This window comes from Stenella coeruleoalba, assembly GCF_951394435.1.
Source record: "Stenella coeruleoalba genome assembly, chromosome: 5".
NCBI lineage: Eukaryota > Metazoa > Chordata > Mammalia > Artiodactyla > Delphinidae > Stenella > Stenella coeruleoalba.
Window position 1 is genome coordinate 9,489,110 of NC_137150.1, and position 26,733 is coordinate 9,515,842.

At 40.6% G+C, this 26,733-nt stretch overlaps 1 protein-coding gene across 7 annotated transcripts in view; it reads left to right on the forward strand.

Moving 5' to 3' along the window:
• Positions 1–26,733, forward strand: part of TBC1D5 (TBC1 domain family member 5) — a 532,640-nt gene that overhangs the window by 397,790 nt on the left and 108,117 nt on the right. For all 7 annotated transcript variants that reach the window (XM_079921169.1, XM_079921174.1, XM_079921170.1 and 4 more), the window contains one exon: positions 10,342–10,448. In XM_079921169.1, coding sequence (XP_079777295.1) covers positions 10,342–10,448 — 107 coding nt within the window. The remainder of the gene's footprint in view (positions 1–10,341; positions 10,449–26,733) is intronic.

The following is a 26,733-nucleotide window of genomic DNA, read 5'->3' on the forward strand; positions in this document are numbered from 1 at the left end:
GGAAAATTGAGTGGAAAGTACAGAGAACTTTCCATCTGCCTCCACGCCCACATACACACTGCCCACTGTACTATCAGCATCCCTCACCACGGCAGTCCATTCGTTACAGTAGATGAACCTACACTGACACAGCATCATCACCCAAGTCCATGGTTTACTTTATTTATTTATTTTTAACATCCTTATTGGAGTATAATTGCTTTACAATGGTGTGTTAGTTTCTGCTTTATAACAAAGTGAATCAGTTATACATATACATATGTTCCCATATCTCTTCTCTCTTGCGTCTCCCTCCCATGGTTTACTTTACAGTTCACTCTTGGTGTTAGACATTCTGTGGGCTTGGACAAACGTATAATGACGTGTATCCACCCCTATATATCGTACAGAGTCATTTCCCTGCCCTAAAAATCCTCTGTGCTCCGCCTGTTCATCCCTCCCTCCCCTCTAACCTGTGACGACCACTGATCTTTTTATTGTCTACATAGTTTTTTCCAGATTTTTTCTCCATAATTTCTCCATAGATTTTTCCAGTTTTTCTCCATAATTTTCCAGATTGAAATATAGTTGAATCATACAGTATGTAGTCTTTTCAGATTAGCTTCTTTCACTTAGTAATATGGCATCTAAGTTTTCTACATGTCTTTCAGGTCTTGATAGCTCATTTCTGTTTAGCACAGAATACTATTCCATGGTCTGGATGTACCACAGTTTATCCACTCACCTACTGAAGGACACCTTGGTTGCTTCTGATTTTTGTCAGCTATGAATAAGGCCACTATAAATATCAGTGTGCAGGTTTTTGTGTACAGGACATAAATTTTCATCTCATTTGGGTAAGTACCAAGGAGCGCGACTGACTGCTGGATCGTATGGGAAACGTCAGGAGCTCAGCTGAGCTGGGCGCGAGAGAGAGCCGAGCTTCTAGGTGTCGGAGTAGCCAATTAAAGCAACAAGTCAAAAGTGGAAGAGTTAAGCCTTTAGTCACTTACTGTGGTGGTATAATAAGCAGGGGTCAAAACCTGGAGAAAACGCCAAAGCCTGTGTTCCATTTTCACCCACGGAACGGCACACTGGTTGAGGGCCAGGTGATCAGCACAGATGTGCCGTCTTCTCACTGTTGAGGGAGCCCTGAGCGAAAAAGTCTGGCAGTCTATGAACCTTAGATGTTGGTGGTGTCAGAGGGCGGGACGTGAGCAGAAAGGCGAGGGGTGGAAGAGTACTGGCTACTAAGTCACACGAGGGAAGGCGTCTTCACGGTTTCCTCCGCCTGCCTCCACCTGACAAGGACCACTGCCCAAGGCCTCAGATAAAGAGATGTACAAACAAAGGCACCGGGGCTTGGAATACAAGTATGTGGAAGATCATGCCCGATGAGTTGGCCTGAGATCTTGACTGCAGCTCCTTCCAGAGGGTGCAAGGTGCTGGCTGTGCACCAAGTCCGGAGTGGGAAGGGCAGTTCTCCCCTGTGAGGCCTGTCAGGGAAAGCCTTTGGTATTAGGCTTCTTCAAAGAAAAAAACCCAGTAGAATATAGAAGAGAGAGAAAGAGAAGAGGAGATTTCTTATAGGATTCAGCTCACACAGTTCTGGAGGCCTGGAAGCCCCACAGTTGGCTGTCTGTAAGCTGGGAACCAGGAAAGCCAGTGGCATAATTCAGTCCAAGTCTGAAGGCCTGAGAACCAGGGGGCTGATGGTGTAAGTCCCAGAATCCAAAGGCCTGAGAACCGGGAACTCCAATATCCAGGACATTGTAGCCCAAAGAGAGAGAGAATTCACCCTTCCTTGGCCTTTTTGTTCCCTTTGGGCTCCCAGCGGATTGGGCGATGCCCACTTATTGACAAGGATGGATCTCTTCACTCAAGTCTACCGAATCCAGTGCTCATCTCTTCCAGTCGCACACTCACAGACACACCCAGGAATCATGTTTACCGGCTATCTGGGCATCCTTTAGGCTGGTCGAGTTGAAAACATAAAATTAATTATCATACCTTTCTAATTGCCTATGGTCAGGCCTGAAAAATCACACACAACTGCCTTTCCGTGTGGCTGTACCACTCTGCGTTCCCACCAGCAATGCCTGAAATTTCTTGTTGCTCCACATCGACACCAGCCTTGGTGGTGTCAGTGTTTTGGATTTTGCCCCTTCTACTGTCTCATATTGTCTTTTTAATGTCTATTTTTTGCCTCAAAAGAATTTTAATTTATACAACTCTAGAAATAGAGATATGAAAAGAGAATTTCCTGCTGAAATTCTGTTCCATGTTCAAAATTAATAGTTGATACCCCACCCTGGCCTTCTGTAAAGGGGAAGAAGTGGCTTATCTCCTGTACCGTAATCTTACCCTTCCACACACTTACTCCCATTCCACAGTTTTCTGTTGCCCTGGAAAGCAATATGACAGATGGATTCAGGAACCCCAGGATAACTTCCATGGGCAAAAGCCAGCAAAATTACATGCGTCACTGGAATTTTACCCAGGAATACTCAAGCTTCCATGTCCATGTGTTGCTGCCAAAGGAGAACGTGAAGAGTCCTGCAGGGTGACTGGGGCCATTCTGTCTGAGGCACAGAGAAAGGAAGGTGGTGATCTTTGCTTCCTGACTACTTATTTCCTCATTTCTCCACCCAATTGCCTCCCCACCTAGATTCTTCTTTCCCTTCAATCCACCTGCCCAGGGGTTCAGTAGAAATGTCATTAAAGTGATGAGGATATCAGATATGAGATGTTATGTTAAGGTCCTGCATTTACCTCCATTGCTCCTAAAACCCCATTGAAATAGCATCAACCCATAGGACACAGAGAATTAGGAAGGAGACAATTAGGGTAGTTCTGGAAGCAGGAAAACAGATGGGTGAGTGATAACTGACTTATCAGATCCAAGAAAGCTAAATACAAAATTGATAATGGAGAAAGCCAGGAAATAACCCATAGAATTCCTAAAAGTGTAGAAGTTGGCAGTGTTGGGTACTTCTGGAAATTGGTAGGGCGAGGGAAGGAGTTAAGACTAAAATATGAGAACTGGTTGAAAGTCTATTTAAGAAGCAGTTACACCCAGACCTCCAACTGTACCTTCAGGATTTTTCCTCTGCGGACGGTAAAGTGGAGGGTCTTTGAACCTGGGTCTCAGGAAATTTCAGTGACTGTTGAACCGCCAGTCTTCTTTCTCAGGACGTCGAAGCTAGACTGTCTCCCTCCGGGAAGAGTTTGGGAGAGTCTTCTCTGAGGGAATCTAGTCAGCACAAGAGAAAAGGCTTGGAGTGGCCCAAGCGTGACCTATGTCAACGCCCAGCATTCACAAACCCACCTAGCTATGCGCACACAGCTGTCTTCAAGATGCCTTTCTACTGCCCCACTCCTCCACACGAGCAGGTAGCCCCAAACCACCACAGGATTGAGGAGAGCGTCGACATGAAAACAGAGATCTAAACAAGCAGCCAGGAGGAAAGCAACTTGGGGGCCACAGAGACTGTGCAGGGAGGAGAAAACTTCTCAGAGAGCTGGGAAATACATTATTCAAAGGGAAAAGTGTAATTGAAAAATAAAGTATCATGGAAATAGGTGGCTGGAATATAAAATTGAAGAAGTGTCCCAGAAAGAAGCACATGAAGCCGTGAGAAAGCAAGAAAGAAAATTAGAGGACCAGGCCGGGAAGTCCAACATCTAGCTATCATGATTTCTTATAAAAAAAAAAAAAAAAAAAAAAGAAGAAGAAAAGGAGGGACGGAGGGGGGAAGGAAGGAATAAGAAACAAAATAAACAAAGTAAAACGGGAGGGAGAAAATCATCAAAGAAACAAAGAGAAATTTCTAGTTCAACAAAGGCACATGAGTTTCTAAATTGAAAGGGCCTGTTATGTATGAAAACAGATGCAAACCAAGGTATTTATCATCAATCTACAGAACAATGTGGGGGAAGAGAAGAGAAAACAGATCACAGAAAGGATTAGGAATTGGAACGGTTTGAGACTTTTCAACTGGAAGCCAGGAAACTCTGGAACAATGCTCCCAAGAATCTCAGGGAAAAGTATTTCCAACCTAGAATTCGGTACCTAACCAGGCTATTAATTAATGTCAAAATAAAATCTTTCAAACAGAGAAGTTTTCAAAAAATTTTTGTCCTGAGCATAAAGCTTTTGGGGAGATGGCCTCCACCAAAATGAGGGAGAAAAGCAAGAAAGAAGCAGGTAGGTACTCTAGGAAATAAGGATACAACACGTGCAAGAGGTAAAGGACATCCTCAGGGTGAGGGAGCAGGCCAGAGGCCTCATGAGCAATTTCCTAAAAAAAAAGGAAATTGACAAAACATGTAAATGTTTTAAAAGTATTAAGGGGAGATTTATATGACTAGGGGAGCATTTAAGATTAAATTACTGTTAAAAATATACACAGCAAAGCAAATGAAAAAGCAGGCAGTTATAAATTCCAGGAAAGGAACGAGGCTATACAAGAAAGAGTAGTCATGATATACTGTGTTGTTCAGCTGTGATAACATTTGCCTGTTATAAAAATGAAAACTCGAGAAGTTATTCTAACCAAAATTTTGATACAACTTCATGTGGGAGAGACGAAGAGTGACGTGGAGGTGGGTGGAGGGTTGAGTTTCAGTGCTGGGGTGTGGTCGTATATGGCAAATTGTACACATATTATACGTGCTTACTGGCTTTTTTTTTTAACATGTTAGAGATGGTAGTTGTTCTCAGTCCATCTTGTTACCTTGAGAAGGTATATCTAAATGTGAAATAAATAATTTGACTAGTGTTTCACTTCAAAATGTTCCAGTTGTAAGTATAGTTAACTCTGACTCAGACATAAGCTAATGGTCCCGTTGCTTTAAACTTTCTCAAAACAATCATGTCTCTGGTTATCTTTACTGAGCTCATTTTGTTTGTTACTACTGGAGAAATTTATTTATTTTATTTTTTTATTTATTTTTAACATCTTTATTGGAGTATAATTGCTCTACAATGGTGTGTTAGTTTCTGCTTTTTTTTTTTTTTTTTTTTTTTTGCGGTACGCGGGCCTCTCACTGCTGTGGCCTCTCCCGTTGCGGAGCACAGGCTCCGGACACGCAGGCTTAGCGGCCATGGCTCACGGACCCAGCCGCTCCGCGGCATGTGGGATCTTCCCGGACCGGGGCACAAACCCGTGTCCCCTGCATCGGCAGGCGGACTCTCAACCACTGCGCCACCAGGGAAGCCCCTAGTTTCTGCTTTATAACACAGTGAATCATCTACACATATACCTATATCCCCGTATCTCCTCCCTCTTGCGTCTCCCTCCCCCCCACCCTCCCTATCCCACCCCTCTAGGTGGTCACACAGCACCGAGTTGATGTCCCTGTGCTATGGCGGCTGCTTCCCACTAGCTATCTATTTTACGTTTGGTAGTGTATATATGTCCATACCACTCTCTCACTTTGTCCCAGCTTACCCTTCCCCTCCCCGTGTCCTCAAGTCCATTCTCTAGTAGGTCTGTGTCTTTATTCCCATCTTGCCCCTAGGTTTTTCATGACCTTTTTTTTTTTTAGATCCCATATATATGTGTTAGCATACGGTATTGGTTTGGAGAGACTATTTAAACCAACTCCCTTAGACCACTCCAGAACAGTTTAGGCCCTTTAAAGCAGGGCCCCCCAACCCCTGGGTACGGGTCTGCCGCCTGTTAGGAGCAGGAGGTGAGCGGCAGGGGAGCGAGCGGAGCCTCATCTGCTGCCCCCCATCGCCCCCCATCACCCCCCCATTGCCCCCCATCGCCCCGCATCTCTCCCCATCGCCCCCCATCGCCCCCTAATTTCTCCCCATCGCCCCCCATCGCTCCCCATCGCCCCCCATCGCTCGCAGTACCGCCCGAACCATCCCTCCCCAACCCCCGCCCCCCATCCGTGGAAAAATTGTCTTCCACAAAACCGGTCCCTGGTGCCAGAAAATTTGGGGACCGCTGATTTAAAGGTAGAGGCAGCAAAGTCAGCTCTGCTTCAGGTGGTGGGAGTGCTATTTATTTAGCAAGAGTCAAGCAAGATGGGGAAGCACATGACCTCACTTCCGTGCCGTTCTTACAGAATCCCTACAGATAGAGTAAATGCTTTTTATAAATGAGAGAAATAAGGTTTAGTGAAGCTAAGCAGCTTGAGTAAATTCACACCCACAGTAAATGACTAGCCAGCCTTCTGATCTAGATCTAATCTAGATCATCTGATTTCAGATTCCATAGGTTTTCCTAAACGCCGCTCACCTTTGTCTTAACCTTCCCTGAATAAGCACTTCGGAGTGTGGCTTTAGTACTTTGTTTTTAAAGCATGTACAGCCTTGTGTGCATCCTTGTGTGCAAGAGTTAACACCTGTCCTTCTGAAACTATTCCAAAAAACTGCAGAGGAAGGAACACTTCCAAGCTCCTTGTATGAGGCCACCATCACCCTGATACCAAAACCAGACAAAGATTCCACAAAAATAGAAAATTACAGGCCAATATCACTGATGAACATGGACACAAAAATCCTCAACAAAATACTAGCAAACCAAATCCAACAGTACCTTAAAAGGACCAGACACCATGATCAAGAGGGGTTTTTCCCAGGGATACAAGGATTTTTCAATATCTTCAAATTAATCAGTGTGATACATCACATTAACAAACTGAAGAATAAAAACCATATGATCTTCTCAATAAAGCATATACATCCTTGATTTCAAATGTAGGTAGATAGCAAAACTCAGTCTTTTTTTAGTCTTTCACTTTTTTTTCCTTGTGTCACTGCCCTGCTCTGATAGAATAAACACTGGAGAAGGAACAGTGTTGTGGATTAGTTTTTCAAGTTCAAGAAAAATTTGCTGCAAAGATCATAACTAAATTCTTCTCCTATCAGATTCCTACCATTTTATTTTTAAAATAGCTCGTATTCTCTTTCGAGTACGCTAAAGTGGACACAGTTATTCAAAAGGGACGCAGTACTGGCACATGTAATTGCAAATGAAAAGTACAAGTTTTCATTAAGAAATTCGAGGTGGAAATACAAGTTTTCATTAAGAAATCAGAGATGGCATTATCAGAAGGCAGGGGGCAAGAGGAAGGTGAAAGCTTACCTCTACCCAGTTAGGTTTTCCTCTGAGATTCTTTCACAAAATGATTGAGAGATAAACAGGCAAGTTGATTAACATGTATACCTCACGCACATACGGGAGATACCCAGGGGAAAATGAGCGACCCTCAAAGAGATGGCTTTAGATTTCAGGATTAAACACCACCTCAATAGAGAAAGGGGAGGGGTGTTGTAGGCCTCTTAGGGGAGAGTAAATGATTTTTAGGAAAGATGAATGGACCCTGAGAAGAATAGATGCACGGTATCTTTGTGACAAAGTTTGGCTGGAGGGATTTATGACAGTTGAGTTCCTTTTGGAGCACTTAGGGAGTTAAAGATAAGCGGAGTTCAGAGAAAACGTCTCCAGCTCAAAATAGTCAATATACCAAAGGGGCATATTTGGAGGTGGCGCGTCCTGAGCCCCTGTAGCCAGACTTCAGGGTGCCACGTTCTGCTACCTTTCACAGCTCAGACTCATTCGCCATCATGTCCCTAGTGCTACTGCCTGGCACAGGATTTTGTAGATGCTCAGCAAACGTACATGATATTCAGTGACTGGAGGGATGGATTGATGGATGGGTGGATGGATGGATAGATGGATGGATAGGAGAAAGAACGTTAGCTCCTTCGTTTGTTATGCAAGTAGAATATTAATATGTTATTTAGCTTCCCTTATTTTGTAAAATGTATTTTATTTGTATTTGTAAAATGTATTTTACAGCTTCCTATAGCTTCAAAAGTTTTTTCAAGTTGTAATAACATAGGATTGTCGCTCTGGTCCCTCCAAATAAATGCCTACCTATGTCAGGCTGCTTTACACACTGGGTTAATCTGATCTTCCAAGCTACTGAAAACTACTACACAAGAGCCCTAACGTTAAATGACTTTCCTGTTTGCAGTGATTATTTGCATCCATTATGTCACTTGCTTTTCAAAACAATGGCCTTTCAAAACAAAGCCCTGACCCTGCCACTAGACTTCTGAATGTCAAATCTTGGTCTACCACCAAATCACTGTGTGATCTGGGCAAATGATTTAATCCCTCCAAGGGTTAGTTTTCACATCTGTAAAACGGGATAATAATAATTGTACCCTGTGATAAGATCGTCATAGAAGTTAAATGAGATATGCCGGTAACGTTCTTGGTATGGGGCCTGGCCTGGTCTCGGAAAGACTTCCACAATTCGTTATCATCCTAGAGGTAGTAGTAGTAGTAACAACTGCTTGTTGTTACGTGTCTGCTCTCTGTACTTTCATTTTCTCCAGGGTGAGGATTGTGTTTTGTTCATCTCCACCTCGCCTCCTAACGTAGGGCCTGTCATGGATTAGGTACTCAACAAATGATTATTGGAATGAATGAGGTAGGCAGGTAAATTTTTTTTTAATCGTAAAGTTGTTTTCCAAATGACTGAACTTCAGCTCTGAGAGGTTACTCCCAACCGGTTTTGAGCGGCTGCTATAAATCAGTCACTTAGATTATGTCATTGAGTCTCCAGGCGACTTTATGAAACGTTTTCAAGTGGCGTCCCAGGATGAAAGCCCACATCTTTTTCTTTTTTTTTTTTTTTTTTTTTTTTTGCGGTACGCGGGCCTCTCGCTGTTGTGGCCTCTCCCGTTGCAGAGCACAGGCTCCGGACGCGCAAGCTCAGCGGCCATGGCTCACGGGCCCAGCCACTCTGCGGCATGTGGGATCTTCCCAGACCAGGGCACGAACCCGTGTCCCCTGCATCGGCAGGCAGACTCTCAACCACTGCGCCACCAGGGAAGCCCCAAAGCCCACATCTTTGAATCCCGAGCCCAGAATCATTTCCACTAAACTCTCCTGCCTGTCTTACAAAATATACAAGAATTCTTCCTGGGTCAGTTACTAATATATAACCATTATAGCATTTGGGAAAATAACTTTATGAGTTAGGAAATGAATTGATTATCTAAGTTTTATTTATTTGTTAGATCGCAAAGAAAACTGGACGTGAAAATGTTATACTATTCTCAGTACCCTAGGTTTTTGAATTCTAGAGTAAAAAAGACAACAGGCAACTGAATGTGAATATGATAAAATGAACAAATAAGAAAAGAGGAGTCTGAACAGATAAAGAAAGGGTAGGATAAGTGAGTACTTCACAAATGAAAGCAGATGTATGAAATTACAAGCTGTCAGATAAGCAAAGGAAATGAAAATGATAAAGTGGTTCCTTACATAGATTATAATTATTCATTTTGCCCAGTCCTGTCCCCTTTCTCCATAATGTTCATGGGAAGGGGGATGTTCCCAGCAGAAGAAGGAAAGAAAAACCTAAGAGTCAAGGGTATTTCTGATCACAAAAAAATTATTTTGTGACTTACATTGTTTCTAGTGAGTCACAGTTGTTTTCCTACGGAATATTTTTCAGCTAACCGTTCTGATTAATGAAAAGGATTCAGTCACAGCCACAGGAAGTTGCAACTGTAAAGTTTGTTCACAATCATGCTGCCGAGGCCGTCAGCCTAGCTTACAAAACAAGAGTCGCTAATGGGCGCAACTGTGACAGCAGTGGCAGATGGATTGCCAAGAAATGAAGTAGTTTACATAGACCTGCCTGAAAAGATGTGTTTAATAATTGCAGCCATAATTAGGTTGATTTGGGGAAAAAAAAATTAAATGACGGTCTAAGGAGCACAGTTAGGCTAATCTATGAAGATTTTGACACTTTTCCTCCAAGAAATGCTGCATAAATATCTTTCCTAAATTTCTTGTTACCTTTAGGAAAACAAATAATTGGAAGAAATTATATTCTCTTTAATTTTGAACTATGTAATATTTATATATACAAAAAATAAATGTAACATATGTAAGTTGTGAAGCATAGTAATCAGGGTGCATAATATTTTATGAGAATTTTAAGCTGGTTCTTTCCCATTCATAAGATTTTTGTTACTAATTTCCAAGCAGCAAAACTAGAGACATTTAAATACAGCCATATAAATGGCAATAAATGTGCATGCTTCTCAGAGTTTATTTGTGTGACAAGCGCACACACAAATCTATATCTGAGGCTCTTCCTTCCAACACCGCCCTGACGATGAGTGCTGGTATATTAGTACAGTGTGCTGCTTCAAAGGCCATTTGGTAACGATCCCCTCTCCCCATTTCCTTTTGTCCAAATCAGTCGAGTTATTGGTTTGCTTTCTTTGAATCTAAGTTGTTAATTTTGTTTCTCTTAGTAATGCAGGTATCTGAAACAGCATTGCTTCTCAATTGCTTTTTTTCCCCTTTTATTTAGTGATCTCTAGTAACTACCAGACCTGTCTTGGCCTTCTGATGCATTACCCACTCATCGGGGATGTCCACTCGCTGATCCTTAAGGCTCTGTTCCTTCGCGATCCCAAGGTAAGCTTTCCATGTGGGATGTGCACAGTTTTAAGTGGGGTGAAAAACTGGTTTCTCTACATGACTCCAAGAATTCCTAATGTAGAATTTGCCTAATAGCAGATGAATTGCCTACAGGCCACAACTCCACATACCTGATGGTCTAGCAGCTCAGCGGGCAAATTCAAAGGACACTGCCCTGAGAAACAGGAGCGCACGTCTCTTGTAACTCAGGAGGTTGTTCTGCCCACCTGCTTCCTCGTAACTCAAGGAAATAGTTGAGCACCTGCTTCTCCTTATAACCACACTTCATGCCGGGGGCCAACTGACCCAGGTATAGCCTCGTGAGCCATGTGAAGACCAAGACATTAGAGCTCTAAAAAGGACCAGTTTTCTAAGAGTTTATGATGCAGTGAGACACTAAATTATTTCATATTATGAACATGTATTTCTTATTTTGCGGGTGAAGAGTAACCTAATAAAATAAAGATTTAAAGAGTCTTTAATGCTGATTTCTCTATTTGAACTTAAAGCAAGTCACCAAAATTTTCTTTACACTCCAGAGAAAAAGTGTGCTCTTTTACAACTAATGTTACATTTCTTGAAAATAAGAACATTTAATGATCTAAAAAAATCTGTGAATCCTTGATGCTTTTGAGCCAAACAAAAATATTGGATGAAGTATAAGAGAGAAAGCTTCAAACACGAGGACTAGGATGCCAGGCGCTGGGTGGTAATCCCAGCCTTTGGCTCTTTGGCAGAGCTCCCAGCAATCGTGTTGGCAGTTGTCGAACTGTCTTTGAGTCAGTCTGTCTGTGGATTCCACTGCCAGAGCTCTGTCTGATCAACGTGGACCTCCAAGTTCAACGTACATTTTGATTCTGAAGGATTTCTGTCCTTTCATCGGTTGTTGACTTCAACATTTGAGCATGTATTTATTCTTTGCTTGATTTAAAATTATTGTTTTCCTGTGCCTATATCCATTTTCTTCAGAAATACACAGTTTTATGTCATTTCTCCTATACAAAATTTCATTAAGTGTCAGAAATACAATCCATCATTTCTCTAATGCATAAGGTAGCATTTTTTTTTCTGGTAAGGCTTAGGAGTCAGACGATGAAAAAAACCTACAGTCTCATATTTACTTTTTGATGTATATGTAGGCTGTATAAGTATATATTTTTAATATGAAATAGTCAAGATTATGGCATATCTATAAAAGGAATAAAGGATGAAGTTTCTGGTCAATGAGGTATCTGAGTTTTGGTCTACAAACTTAAGGTAAATTCTATCTGCTCAGCATTGAGAATTATTAGGGTCATACAGAGCGGGAAAAAATTGCTAAAATAACTGTTTGAATTATCTACTTGTGTGATTTGTTGGGTTTAATTGAAAGGAGAAACGAATATGTTATCTAAACCTATCCATCTTGGTAAGTTTTTTCCTAGCTAAATATGGTTGCTCTTCCTATAAACCATTCACTCTTATGGTTGCAGAATTCTGTATACTAAATTCCTCAATGTTGTTAGTGGAATCTGTAATTTTAATAGAGTACTTTTGACATAAAAAGATAGTATATGTAATATAGAGAATAATGAAGCCAGTTCTACAAGCATTAAGAAAAATTTTCTCCAAGGTTTAAGAGAAAAAATGTAACAGCATAAGTATCTAAAAAATAGTATTCCCCACTTTTACATTCAGAGTCTTACCAAGTAAAAACAATCAAGATAATTGTCCAAAAGTTAGGACTTTAAACTGGTATTTCTGAGACATGAGAAACTGGGCAGAAGGAGGGAGTCATGTGTAAAAAGCTCCTGAGAACAAGTTTGTGGCATGATGATATCTGTAGGGGAAGATAAAGCAAGCTGCAGAGTACTAAGGGGGTTTCAGACGGCCAACCCAGCAAGGTGGTAGTTTTAGTTAAGTGTATGTAATGGCTGATCCATTGACATTATTAGTAAATGTCAAATGATAACTAACATCACTTGGCATATCTGCCAATTGGAGATCTATCGCAGTGTGGTGTCCTGGGTCTTGCCAGGAGCCTGAGCTAGGAATTGGGACACTGGGCCAAGTCTTGACTCTCCTACCAGATGTCCTTGTGATCTGGGGATTCACGCTTGCTAAGTCTTGGTCTCCTCTTTTGTTGCCTCTAACAACCTACCCAAGCAGAGCAGCCTTTGACCATAAAGAACTGACGTCTAATGATATAATAAGATCCAATCCAGTGCTACAAAGGCACAAAAGAAAAAAAAAGAAGTAAGTTTATATATATCGTAAAAATCCACCAGTGGATAGAGCTTTCAGTGTAGTTCATGTCAACTATAAAGTCAGAGAGGAGGCCATGTAAAGAGAGGGAAAGACGATGCTAGTACCCCACCCATAGCCTCTGAGGATCCAGACCTCAGAGTGCTTTAAATGTTTTCTATTTATTAGCAACAATGAAACACTTAAATCAGAGTAAGTATATAAACACACAAGTCTCTATGAAGTGACCTAGTAGGAAGAGATTTGAGGCATGAAAGTTTACTGTCCTGTATCCCAGCTTCACATGGCAGTTGTGCTGAGTGCTGCTGACAGACTCAATAAAATAAACATGAACAAGGAGTTCTGGGCCTCCCTGAATTCATCGTCAGCCTTCAGAGAAACACTTCGTCCTACCACTATCCCGAAATCCCAGCGGAGACTGCTCAGTTGAGAATAGACTCTGCAGTAGAGCTTGAGACACTGAGCTGTTACTTATTTTCTATCAGATGTCAGCTTTACTGTGAAAAGATTTCTCATTTGAACAGACTGAAATAATGGGCTGGTAAACTGTAATCACAGGATCATACTCGTTCACGTCTCCAAGTACTTTGATATGCTTCCTTTGGTCCTCACTACAAGCTCCGAGACAGCAGAGCGGGTTATCTTTCCTCCTTCTTTTTCAGTGCAGAGGCCATGTGGCTTTCCCAAGGCCGAAACGCTTGTAAGCTTCCAAACTAGCTGGAATGGTTCCATGACCCTTGTTTCTACTCATCCCCTCCTGAGGTTCCCAGCCTCTGTTCTTCCTTCCCCAGGAAGCCATTCCCAGACTCAGATAAGACACGTCTTCCCTTTGAGTCCTCATAGCCCCTTGTAGTTTAGCGATTTGCTTGTATCTTCTATCAATTATCCCTCCTCATCATCCTGCTCGTTTGTTAGCATTTAGCTCTGTGTCATGCAGTGGTTGGTATTAAGAAGACAATGGTAGCGTTGAATGCTGACTTAAGCACTGTGCCTCTTCTAATACTGACTCTAATCCAGGTGGATCTCACTCACCTTACATATTTCTGGAACCCATATCCACATTCCACAGAAACCATAGCCAATGGTATATTTGTCAGCTGCCATTTTTATCAAGATGGTGAAGTGACCCTACAACTTGAACTAAAAGGGCATCTAGTTCCTTAATTTAATATCAATCAGAATTATTTGAAAACCTGTTATCACCTTCAAATATTATGGAACAAAGAAGATACAACAAAGGATCTAAATAATATACTTCGGGGCTTCCCAGGTGGTGCAGTGGTTGAGAGTCCACCTGCCGATGCAGGGGACATGGGTTCGTGTCCCAGTCCGGGAAGATCCCACATGCCGCGGAGCGGCTGGGCCCATGAGCCATGGCCCCTGAGCCTGCGCGTCCGGAGCCTGTGCTGCGCAACGGGAGAGGCCACAACAGTGAGAGGCCCGCGTATCGCAAAAAAATAATAAATAAATAATATACTTCACTTAGACTGTGCAAATTTCAGAACTGCCAAGAACCAAGAGAGTCTAGTTCCGCTCCTCCTTCTGTAATATGAACAAACTGAGGATCCAGGTATTTGAGAGACTTTTTCAAGGTCACACAGCTTGTCAGCGGCAGAGCTACCCGTTGAACCAAGGTCTTCCAGCCACCCTTCCACACAAGAGCTGTAGCTTCGTTAGTTTTAAAAATAGTGGAATCCTAGTTACTGATATTTCTCATACGAATTCTTTTATTTGTAGTAGATATTTATTTGCATCTGTAATAAATGAAAGTGCCACGTATATAAGTGACCCAAGAACTACTTGAAGTGTTTGTAGGTGTATGCTGTCTGAAGAGACTGGCTATCAAATATCTGTAGCATTTTATACTCTGTTCACCTTATGATACGGTTTCTATACTTAGCTCTTCAGACCACAATCCTGATTCTCGTTTTCCTTTTATTATATTAGAATCACTGAGCAGATTTCCAAAAACAATCCACTAAACGAAGTAGAGGAGTGGAAGGATGACAGTCTGAAAAATATGAAGTGATTAAAAAACATTGTTCTAACTAGTTGTTCAAATTCCAAAAAAAAATTTAAAACCCAATTAGAAACAAAAGTCATAGAAAATGTGAACATATTGTGTTCCTTAAATAACCAGATGTTCTCTCCTTCCTGAAGGCAGTAAGGGCTAGGAATAAAAGGTTTAAAACTATTGTTTTAAGTTAACTGTGAATTTTGCAAATCTGTTTTTTACCCTTCAGCAAATAGAATTCTAATACAGAAACATAAGCAAAGTAATTTTCATTTTTCGGTCCTCTCTTATTTGTGTTGTATGTTGAAGTGTTAACCTTATCACAAAGACTTACTACAAATGAAATACAGTACATGAATTAACATTGTAGATTATTCAGTAAGAATTTGACAGCTACCGTTTGTTTTGAAGACTAGAATAGTCCCCCAATATTATATTTCTGGTAAGTTTGTAAGCATCCCTGTTATTGTTTATGGGAGAAAATTGCTAGAAATAAGACAATTTAATTTTATAGTCATTCTTGTATACAGAAGCACAAAATATATATACTATAAAATAAATATAAATATATATATATAAAATATAGTATACAGTGTTCTTGTACTTGGCCAATTCTGATTTGGCTTTTGTTCGGAGTTATGTTAAATATTGCTTTTTTAAATTATAACGTCTGAATATTCAGATTTTATGCAGGTAATGGATTTTTATTCTTTAATTCCAAAAACCCTCACTGTACATGCAACTTTTTAATGTCAGGTGGCTTTAGTAAAATGTCACCTATCAGAATTGAAAAGTGGTGAGTGGATTCAAGCCGGGTGATGATGATAGAAAATGCTTCACTCCAGAAATGCCATTATAATGTCATCTTCTCTGAGCAGCGAAGGACCTAAAATCACACACACTGACTCTTTGAGGAGCATGCACGTGTCCATTTATTTACTTTTCCTGATGTTCCCATCCGAGGTTCTGTTCAGATTTCCTAGGATGTTTCTTGTCTGATTTTGTTACAGAAAGAATGTGTTACTTCTGTCTTCACCATCCTTTTTTTTTTTTCCCTCCCCTAAAAGCTGGAGCATTTCTATGAGAACTGCCTTTCTTGGAGAATCATGTTTCTGTGTGTGTTTTCTCTCTCAGGGATGAAAAAAAAAAAAATGTGTTTTTTTTCCTTCATATCTGAGCTGCATGACTATATATTGTTCTTTTTTATCACTAGATTATAACCAATTGGATGTTTATTGTAGTTAGTAGTTAGGTATTGGTGACTCCTCAAGTTATGTTTTCACATTCAGTCAGAAATATAGACTTTTTGACATAGACTCACATTAAAAAAAAACTCAAGTTTTACTTCAGAGTACATGGTGGCTTTCAAAAATCTGTAAGAATAATCAAAAGATCTTTATTGAACCAGTATTTGAAATTTGTTATTTATTATGTTCAAACATTTCATAAAGTAGAATTGTGGGTTTCTCAAAACTTATTAAGGGTTTCCTAGTGCCTTAAATAATTTTGGATTAGTTTTATAAAAGTATTTTGAATTCATTAATTTATTCAGCAAATCTTTATTGTGTATCACAATGCACTGGGCACTGTTTAGGTTCTGGTGATATAAAGGTGAACCAAAAAAAAAAATGGCCCTTATCATTATAAACAAGCAAACAAACAAGAAAATACTCAGTTTGTCATGTGTTATAAAAGGTACAAATGGGGTATCATCCTTAAAATAATAAGAGGAGGAAGAACCTGAGCTGGGGAGGTACCGTTTCCTGTGAGAACTATTGGAGGAGAAGGAACTAGCCAGGCAAAGAGCAGGGAGAGGAGCCGCCAGGCAGGGGAATAGCAAACACAAAGACTCCAAGGTAGGAAAGAGCTTGGACTCTTCATGGAACTGGAAGACCAGCAGCCTGGGGGGCCCTACCTGAGACAGACACATGAGCCAGGGGAGGCTTGCTAAGGTCACCTTTTGAAACTCCAGAAAGATTGCTGGATTTGTGATGATTCTTCCTGATGATTAAGACATCCTCTTATTATAAACTACTCTTGCTCTCAGCCAGAAGTTCCAAAAACTCTTCTTAAATGAGTTCCCCACTTGATAAAGCACATTCACTTATTCAGACCTCTAGGCTGTCACATGGGTCCGGCCAGTAGGTTCTTGTTTGATTTAAGAGGACTGGGGCCAGGACTCTGAACACTTTTGGTCATACATATATTACTTTTATCTTTTAAAAAACAATCTTGGCTGCCTTCTATATATCACCAATCTAGTCAGTTTTGCTCTCATTCATGTCAGCATTATGCTCACTGTGTAGTGTCAAGGGAACTAGACCCGTCTTTCTTGTCTACCAAATGAGAGCTCTGCAAGGTCAGGGACTAGATCTTCAACAGCATAAGTCCTGTGTCAGCCCCTTGAGGGAAGCTCAGAATTCAGGTTTCACTTCCGTCACAGCCTGCTGTGTTTATTGGGCAAGCCACCCTTTTCTTGAACAAAGAGGCTAGATCACATAATGTCAAAGGACGCTTCTGGCGCTGTTTTAGCAAGATGCAGTTCAACTCAGCAGATCCGTTTTTTTTGTTTTTTTTTAATGACCTACTGTGTGTAGAGGATGAGAGGGATGAGAGTTGGTCACAGTCCTTTATAGATGTGAACAAAACTGTTACAGAAGGTAAAATGAGTGAGACTATTGCAGAAAGGACAGCTGATTTGGGCTTGGATAGTCAGAAAGGCTTCCAACTGGGCTTTTTTTTTTTTTTTTTAACATCTTTATTGGAGTATAATTGCTTTACAATGCTGTGTTAGTTTCTGCTGTATAACAAAGTGAATAAGCTATACATATACATATATCCCCATATCTCCTCCCTCTTGTGTCTCCCTCCCACCCTCCCTCTCCCACCCCTCTAGGTGGTCACAAAGCACCAAACTGATCTCCCTGTGCTATGTGGCTGCTTCCCACTAGCTATCTAGTTTACATTTGGTAGTGTATATATGTCCATGCCACTCTCTGACTTCATCCCAGCTTACCAACTGGGCTTTGAAGAATTTTGTTGGGACATGTTATTCCATCTTAAGAAAACAGTGTAAGCAGAGCTCCTGAGAATTGCTGAAGCAAGTGGCCAGGTTGGGCCTGGCAGTTCTCTAGCCACAGTCATTCACGGACCCCTCAGGGACTGCCCTCAACATCTTATATATTAGCAGACACTAATTTTTTTTTTTTTAACTAAAGCATAGTTGATTTACAATATCATGTTAGTTTCAGGTGTACAGCACAGTGATTGAGTTATACGTATATATGTATATTCCTTTCAGATTCTTTTCCCTTATAGGTTATTACAAAATATTAAGTATAGTTCTCTGTGCTATACTCAGTATTGGTTATCTACTTTATATATAGTGTGTATATGTTAATGCCAACTTCCTTATTTATCCCTCCGTCTCCCCTTTCCCCTTTGGTAACCATAAGTTTGTTTTCTCTGTCTGTGAGTCTCTTTCTGTTTTGTAAATAAGTTCATTAGTATCATTTTTTTTAGATTCCACATATAAGCATTATCATAGGGTATTTGCCTTTCTGTGTCTGACTTACTTCACTTAGTATGATAATCTCTAGGTCCATCCATGTTGCTGCAAATGGCATTATTTCATTCTTTTTATGGCTGAGCAATATTCCATTGTATATATGTACCACATCTTCTTTATCCATTCATGTTGGGTGGACATTTAGGTTGTTTCCATGTCTTGGCTGTTGTAAATAGTGCTACAGTGAACATTGGGGTGCATGTATCTTTTTAAATTATGGTTTTCTCCAGATATATGCCCAGGAGTGAGATTGCTAGATCATATGGTAATTCTATTTTTAGTTTTCTGAGGAACCTCCATACTGTTCTCCATAGTGGCTGCACCAATTTACATTCCCACCAACAGTGTAGAGTTCCTTTTTCTCCACACCCTCTCCAGAATTTATTATTTTTAGACTTTTTGATAATGGCCATTCTGACTGATGTGAAGTGATACCTCATTGTAGTTTTTATTTATTTAGTTAGTTAGTTAGTTTTGTCTGTGTTGGGTCTTCGTTGCTGCGTGCAGGCTTTCTCTAGTTGTGGTGAGTGGGGGCTACTCTTCGTTGCAGTGCGCGGGCTTCTCATTGCAGTGGCTTCTCTTGTTGCAGAGCATGGGCTCTAGGCACACGGGCTTCAGTAGTTGTGGAATGCGGGCTCAGTTGTGGCTTGTGGGCTCTAGAGTTTAGGCTCAGTAGTTGTGGCGCACGGGCTTAGTTGCCCCACGGCATGTGGAATCTTCCTGGACCAGGGCTCGAACCCATGTCGCCTGCATTGGCAGGCAGATTCGTAACCACTGCGCCACCAGGGAAGTCCCTCATTGTAGTTTTGATTTGCATTTCTCTAATAATTAACAATGTTGAGCATCTTTTCATGTGCCTTTTGACCATCGAGATGTCTTCTTTAGAGAAGTGTCTATTTAGATCTTCTGCCCATTTGTTGATTGGGTTCTTTGGTTTTTTGATATTGAGCTCTCTCTGTGAGCTGTTTGTGTATTTTGGAGATTAATCCCTTATGGGTTGCTTTGTTTGCAAATATTTTCTCCCATTCTGTAGGTTGTCATTTCATTTTGTTTATGTTTCCCTTTGCTGTGCAAAAGCTTCTAAGTTTAATTAGGTCCCGTTTGTTTACTTTTGTTCTTATTTCCATTACTCTAGGAGATGGATGCAAAAACATATTGCTGTGATTTATGTCAAAGAGTGTTCTGCCTATCTTTTCCTCTAGGAGTTTAGGTCTTTAATCCATTTTGAGTTTACTTTTGTGCATGGTGTTAGAGAATGCTCTAACTTCATTCTTTTACATGTACCTGTCTAGTTTTCCCAGCACCACTTATTGAAGAGACTGTCTTTTCTCCATTGTGTATTCTTGCCTCCTTTGTCATAGATTAATTGACCATAAGTGTATGGGTTTATTTCTGGGCTTTCTATCCTGTTCCACTGATCTATATTTCTGTTTTTGTGCCAGTTCTGTACTGTTTTGATTACTGCAGCTTTGTAGTATAGTCTGAAGTTAAGGAGTCTTATTCCTCCAGCTCTGTTTTTCTTTCTCAGGATTGCTTTAACTAGTTGAGGTCTTTTTGTTTCCATAAAATTTTAAGATTTTTTTTTGTTCTAGTTCTGTGAAAAAATGCCATTGGTAATTTGATAGGGATTGACTTGAATCTGTAGATTGCCTTGGGTAGTATAGTCATTTGACAATATTCATTCTTCCAGTCCAAGAACGTGGTATATCTTTCCATCTGCTTGTGTCATGTTCAATTTCTTTCATCAGCATCTTATAGTTTTCAGAGTACAGGTCTTTTGCCTCCTTAAGGTGGTTTATTCCTTAGTATTTTATTCTTTTTGATGCGATAGTAAATGGGATTATTTCCTTAATTTCTCTTTTTGGTCTTTCCTTGTTAGTGTATAGCAATGCAACAGATTTCTGTGTATTAATTCTGTATCCTGCAACTTTACTGAATTCATTGATGAGCTCTAGTGGTTTTCTGGTTTTCTGGAGCTGTGAAACATTGCTCTGCATGTTTTAGAGGAAAGAGCTTCTTTACTGAAAGAGAACCAATTATCGTGGTGATTTATTTTTCCTCAAATAACTAAAGAAGAGACTAGAATCCATGGTTAATTCTGTTCTCATTAACAATACACAAAACAAAATCTACAAACCAGTTCTCTGCTTTTTATTTGATATTTTGCAAGTAAGGGAGAAATCTAGGCTTTTAGGGAGAAATATTTTAAATAGATTACTTAAGCTTTCAAGCTTTTCACACATGCATAGTGTGTCTAGAAAGGCACTGAGGCCCCAAATGTAAAAGTATTAAAGTGTTACAGCACATCACAGTGAAATGTTTGTGCTGTGTCCCTGAGGTCGAGGCATGAAGTGGCTGCCCTGCTTCACCATTGACTTGATGTTACACCATCAGAGAAATCATTGAACCATTTGCAGCCTTAGAGTCAGTTTCACTAATTGTTTTTTTTAAAGGGATAGGTGACTGGTAAGGCTGTAATTAGCCTATAATCTCTAAAGATAATTTCCAGTTCGAAGTGCAGAAAACCTAGCTAATCACTTACTTTCCTTCTTGTATGTGAAGTAGGTTGGTTGTTCAGAAAGAAAAGGCGCTACTTTGAGTTGTTTCTATGTCATCCTAATGTTACAGTTTAAAGAAATTAAAAGCTAGAAATCACAAATTATGACAAAAAGATTATAAACTTAAAACTGACAAAATAGAAAAAAAAGAGCATAATTCTTTTTGTGTGTGTGTGCGGTACGCAGGCCTCTCACTGCTGTGGCCTCTCCCGTTGCAGAGCACAGGCTCTGGACGCGCAGGCTCAGCGGCCATGGCTCACGGGCCCAGCCGCTCCGCGGCATGTGGGATCTTCCCGGACTGGGGCACAAACCCGTGTCCCCTGCATCGGCAGGCGGGCTCTCAACCACTGCCCCACCAGGGATTCCCCATAATTATTTTTAATCTAAGTAGTTATGGCCACAATAAATATTTTATTTGCCCCTTAAGTATATTAGCTCAGAAAACATCTTATTGCTAATTTAAAATATTAAATGCCTTTTTTAATGTCACCTCCTTATGCCCAGTTAAGTCACACATCACCTGTCAGGTCTCCTGAGGGAAGAGGGCACTTCCCCTACAAAGGCATTGAGTGACCCCTGCCTTTCCTTTCCATCTACCACCTTGTGCCTTATCGTCATCTCCATGTGCCCAGTTAAGTGGATGTATGGGTTATATCATCTTAAACGATTCCATATTTACAATATTAAAATGATGTCAGGGGCCATGAACATCTGTTGTGGGTTTGCTGGATATCTTGTGCTAAAAGGAGTTGCCAAACATAAGTTCTTTCTGAAAAAAATAAACATACTTCACACTTGCTTACCTCTAATGTGATGACAAGTAACTGTCAGTATTAAGGTACCATGCACATATTTTTGAATAGATTAGCAGCTTTTCTCTTCAAGGTAATGATGACATTTTAAAAATGAGTGAAAATAAGAGCTTTTTCAAAGACACTCATGCTATGGAAAGGACATTTTAAAACTGGTTATTTGGAAATGTTTCATCTGTTTGTGATGTTCTGGCCAACAACAATTTAAGTGCATCACTTATTTACAACTCTCAAAGTACACTAAAAGATTATGGAAACAATTTTCTAACTAGATTTCTAACGAATCTTCTGAATGAAAAGATAAAGAGTCAGGTTTGAATCCATTTTTTTAAATTTAGAAAAGTAGCATCTTCCAATTAAATTTTCAGAAGAGTTGGATGATGGTTAATTTTATGTGTCAACTTGACTGGGCTAAGGGTTGCCCATAGTGGTGAAACATTCTTTCTAAGTGTGTCTGTGCGGCTGTTTCCAAAAGTGATGAGTGCTGGAATCAGTAGTCTAGGTAAAGAAGATTCTCCCCAAACAATGTGAACAGGCACCATGCAGTCCCTTGAGGGCCCTAATAGAACAAAAAGGTTGAGAAAGGGCTCCTTGATCTGGGGCATCCATCTTCTCCTCCCCTCAGACATCCGAGCTCCTGGTTCCTGGGCCTTCAGCTTCTGACCCATCCCCACCGCCCCCTCACTCACCTCCCCCATTTCCTCTTTCTCTACTTTCCTATCCCCCTCCCAGTTCTCAGACCTTGGAACTTGGACTGAATTATACCACCGGCATTCCTGGTTCTCCAGCTTGCTGATGGCGTATTTCAGCATATCTTACCTCCGTAATCACATGAGCCAGTAATAAATCTCCTCTTATATATCAGTGTATACCCTAGTGGTTCTCTGGAGTACCCTAACACAAGCTGATTAACATTAAGGAAGAGAGAGATTTTATTAGCCAAATTTTAACAAAAATCTTGGCATAATTGATGGATTCCAAAATGAATACCATACTTTAGCAAGGGTAGCCAACGATGTCTTTCCTCCATTCAGACCTATATCTCCTTGTGAGGTAGCTTTTTCTGGCATGTCATTCACAAAAACCGACTATCACAAAGCATTTAAGCGAGATTTCCAAAAAGTAAAGAAACTTAGTCAATCACACTCCTACGGTTGAACATATTTTAGGAAGAGCATAAAATACCATAATATGTAAACTATTATAAAAATCAATTTAAATATCGCTTATTTTATCTCTCTCATTTAAAAATTCTATTATGCATATATTTTCTAATGTACATAATGGATTAGTACAAGTGATTACATGCATATGATTCGTAAATAAATAGTCAATGTTAAATGTCAAGCCCCTCGATTTTAACTAGCAAAGGAATAATCAAAGTTGAAAGAACCCTGCTCTAGGATCCAGTCGATCCTAATGCTTAGCCATCATGAGGGTCTTAAGGCTGGCTCTCAGCACACACATAATTCTGGAACTCCCCCAGACACCCATTAGCAGGGGCAGCTTAGGAGAACACAGGCATTACCCTTATCCTTATGAATGAGGGAGTTCTCCTTCATCCCTCTAGTTCAACTGATGCTTTAGTATCCTCTGGACCATTGAATTTCACTGTCCAGTGGACGTGTTCCATCCTGGTCCTCTTGCCGTGTTCTTGTAACTTGGATTCATTGTGCACCTTTTCTAAATGATACTGCTGATGAAAAAGTAATTCCTTTAAAACATTCAGTTATAAGAATATTATGCATCTTGTAATTTGTTTAGAGGTGGTCGAGTCTCTCGATCATGTAATTATACCCTCGTTTCCTCCTGAGGCCTGATGACGGTGAGGTGAAATACCCAAAGTCACTCTGAATTCTGTGGCATAGCCGAGACCAGTCCCCGTGGCTCCTGCTCCCAGGCTGGAGACGTCTGTCATCCTCCTTGTCCACCTCGCCTGCCTTGCAGACTCCTAGGATAGAACTTTCTCACTATTCCCACACACATCATTTCCCCTCCTTCCTGAGTGGCCACAGGAAAATTAAGACAAGCTCTTCGGTCTTGTGCAGTAAACACAAAACAGTTACAACTCGATTACCCTTTCAAGGACAGTTATTTACTTGATTCCTCATTTGTTCATGGTCTGAATACTGAGTTGGAAAATTGGTCTATTGTTAATTAGTTTGCCAGATCTGGCCTCTAGGTTCAGGAAGTGTTAAACCCAGTGAAACTGATGGGAGAAACATATAAAAATAATAATTACTGTTCTGTAATGAAACTGACCTTTGTTTTTTCCCTCAACCATGTGTCTACAATGGCTGGCACCCAAGTGGAGGACAATAAAATACAAAATGAGATTAAAGCAGTCAGGAGAGCCAGTTGATGGGCTAAGGGTGATAATGTGAAATGCAGAGGGAAAAGGGGGGGTATACAAATATGAATGTTAATAAATAAGAATTAAGTAGCTAAAAGAAATCATCTTGGGGCTTCCCTGGTGGCGCAGTCGTTGAGAGTCCGCCTGCCAACGTAGGGGACACGGGTTTGTGTCCCGGTCTGGGAGGATCCCACATGCCGCGGGGCGGCTGGGCCCGTGAGCCATGGCCGCTGAGCCTGCGCGTCGGGAGCCTGTGCTCTGCAACGGGAGAGGCCACAACAGTGAGAGGCCCGTGTACCGCAAAACAAAATAAAGGGATGTATCATTTAAAAAAAAAAAAAAGAAGTCATCTTGGACAACTTTTCTTCTTGAGATTAAAGTGTGTGCCTGCCACAGTGATCATTCTGTTTCATTGTTACACTGTGTTAGTTAAGGCTGGCCAGCTGCTGTAACAAATGAACCCCTGTGTTTCCATACCTTAACACAGTAGGTGTTTAACTTTCACACAAGTGACAATCCATTGGAAGTCAAGGGTGGGGGTATCTCAGGGTCACACAGTTTTTTGGGCTTCTGCCAGCTCTGCTGTTTTCAACTTTGACCTTCCAGGGTTGTCCAGTACATCGACATCCCTGACAGGATGAGAAAACTAGTTGGTTACTGAACCAAACTTAGGTCTGCTCGCCTGTTCAGTAAAGCCAATCTACTGACACCAGGTTGTGGTGAAGGAAAATACAGCATTTATTGCAGGGCACCAAGCAAGGAGAACAGGCAGCTCATGCTCAAAAGACCCAAACTCCCTAGTGGCTTTCAGGGAAGGGGTTTTAAAGACAGTGTGAGAGAGGTGGCTACAGGGTATGTGATCAGCTTGTGCACAGTTCTCAGATTGGGTGGCATCAAAGTGAAGTTTCAAGCATCATCAGCCTTCTGGTTTCAACCAGTCTAGGGTCTACATGCTTGCAGTCAGTTTTCCTCTGGTGGGCTCTGCTTCCTGTACAAACAGCTTAGGAATGTGTGTCATGCCTGTATCTGTATTTTTCAGGGAACTGCAGGTTCGGCAACTCTGCTATGTGGCCGACTTAGAGTCTGAATTGTTACCAGTTTCCTGGCCCAACAGCCATTCTTTGTTTCTACATCTTCACATTTCCTGATCATTAACGCTTTGAGTCAGCCTTTTGAGACTCAAGGGAGACCTGGGAGACTAAGGCAAAGGCCTTTTACTTCAAAGGACAGGGGCACAGGGGCTTGTATATGATTCCAATCTCCCCCTTTTCTTTGATACTCCTCAATCTTGAAGGGAACAGGTTCAGGAAAAGAAGGGGAGTAAAGTTTTGGATAGAGAGGTTAATCATAAACTCAGCAGAGGAACTCAGTTTTAGGGGGACTTTGTTTCAAGAGTTTTTCTCCATACATTGCCATTCTTAGCTGTTTTGGTAGCCCTTTAAGCGTATCTTCTGTAGTGTTTACTGAAAATGTGTTGAAGAGAGATGAATTGATGAAGTGGAGAGCTGTAAGATGTTATACAGAATCGTCAGCCCTAGATCTGACCATCATCATGTTATAGGTTGGGTTTGTTAGTTATGTGATTCCTTCTGGCCTTTTCTTGAAGTTCCTATTGTGGTACAAGTGCCTGATTCATCACTTCCCTCTTTCTCACTTGAAGTTCCTATTGTGGTACAAGTGCCTGATTCATCACTTCCCTCTTTCTCACTATAACAATATCAATAAAAATAGAGAATATTTCAAATTATTCCATTTAAAGTAAACGTTGTATGATGCATACCTGCTTTGAACTGCCTTTGAGGAACACTGTCAAAGTAGCAAAATTTGAAGAAGGCAGAAAAATGACAGGAATGGGTAGAGTTGTTTCTCATAAACTCAGAAAAGAGGTAAACCCTTTACCATCATCTTTCCAGCCAGTGTCTGGAGAAATCCCACCATATTTTCTCCTAAAGGTTCTAATTGAATGTATCTATTATGTATTCCGCTTACAAAAGAACCTGCTGCCAAGAATGTCAGTTGTTAACTTGAGATCAACTACTTAATTTACTTAATTGATAACATCTTATTTAGGCTCTCTTACTTGAACTTCCTTGCATTTGAGTTCTAGAGACTAAGCGACTACACATGAAACAGTATTTGAAATAGCACTGAAAATAAACTAAAATTTCAGAATATATTTAGGACTTACTCATTCAAAAGAAATTGACTTCTGATTGAACAAGGGAGAAGAGATTTCATTATCACAGAAATAACACAGTTTGGTGCCCTAAAGGATCTCACTGGCTGGTTTAATGTGTGTGTGTGTGTATATATATATTATTATTAAAATTAGAGTCATTTCCTACCAACCATTCCTTTTGCTATAGGAGAGCAAACAATAGAATATAGATAGTATGAATGTTCTGTTTCCTTCCTCTCCTCTTTTCTCATTTTCTTCATTCATTCTTTCTTCCTTCCTTTTTTAAAAATATAAGACATACTTATGAGCTTCTTGAAAACAGAAAATGTAGAGAATAACTTTGAGGAGTATTTAAGACAGGGTCAACAAAGGCTTGGTGAATGGATCCAGAGCTTTGGATGGTGAACAGTTAGTTGTATTTCCAAGGTATCCACCTATTGATTGAGTCGGTGGAAAAATATATAGATGAGCAGGTTTGCAAGAATGTTTAGGTATAAGAAGGTTGGATAATGAGTTGGTTTTGAGTAGGTTGTGGGATATCCAGGAAGAGATGT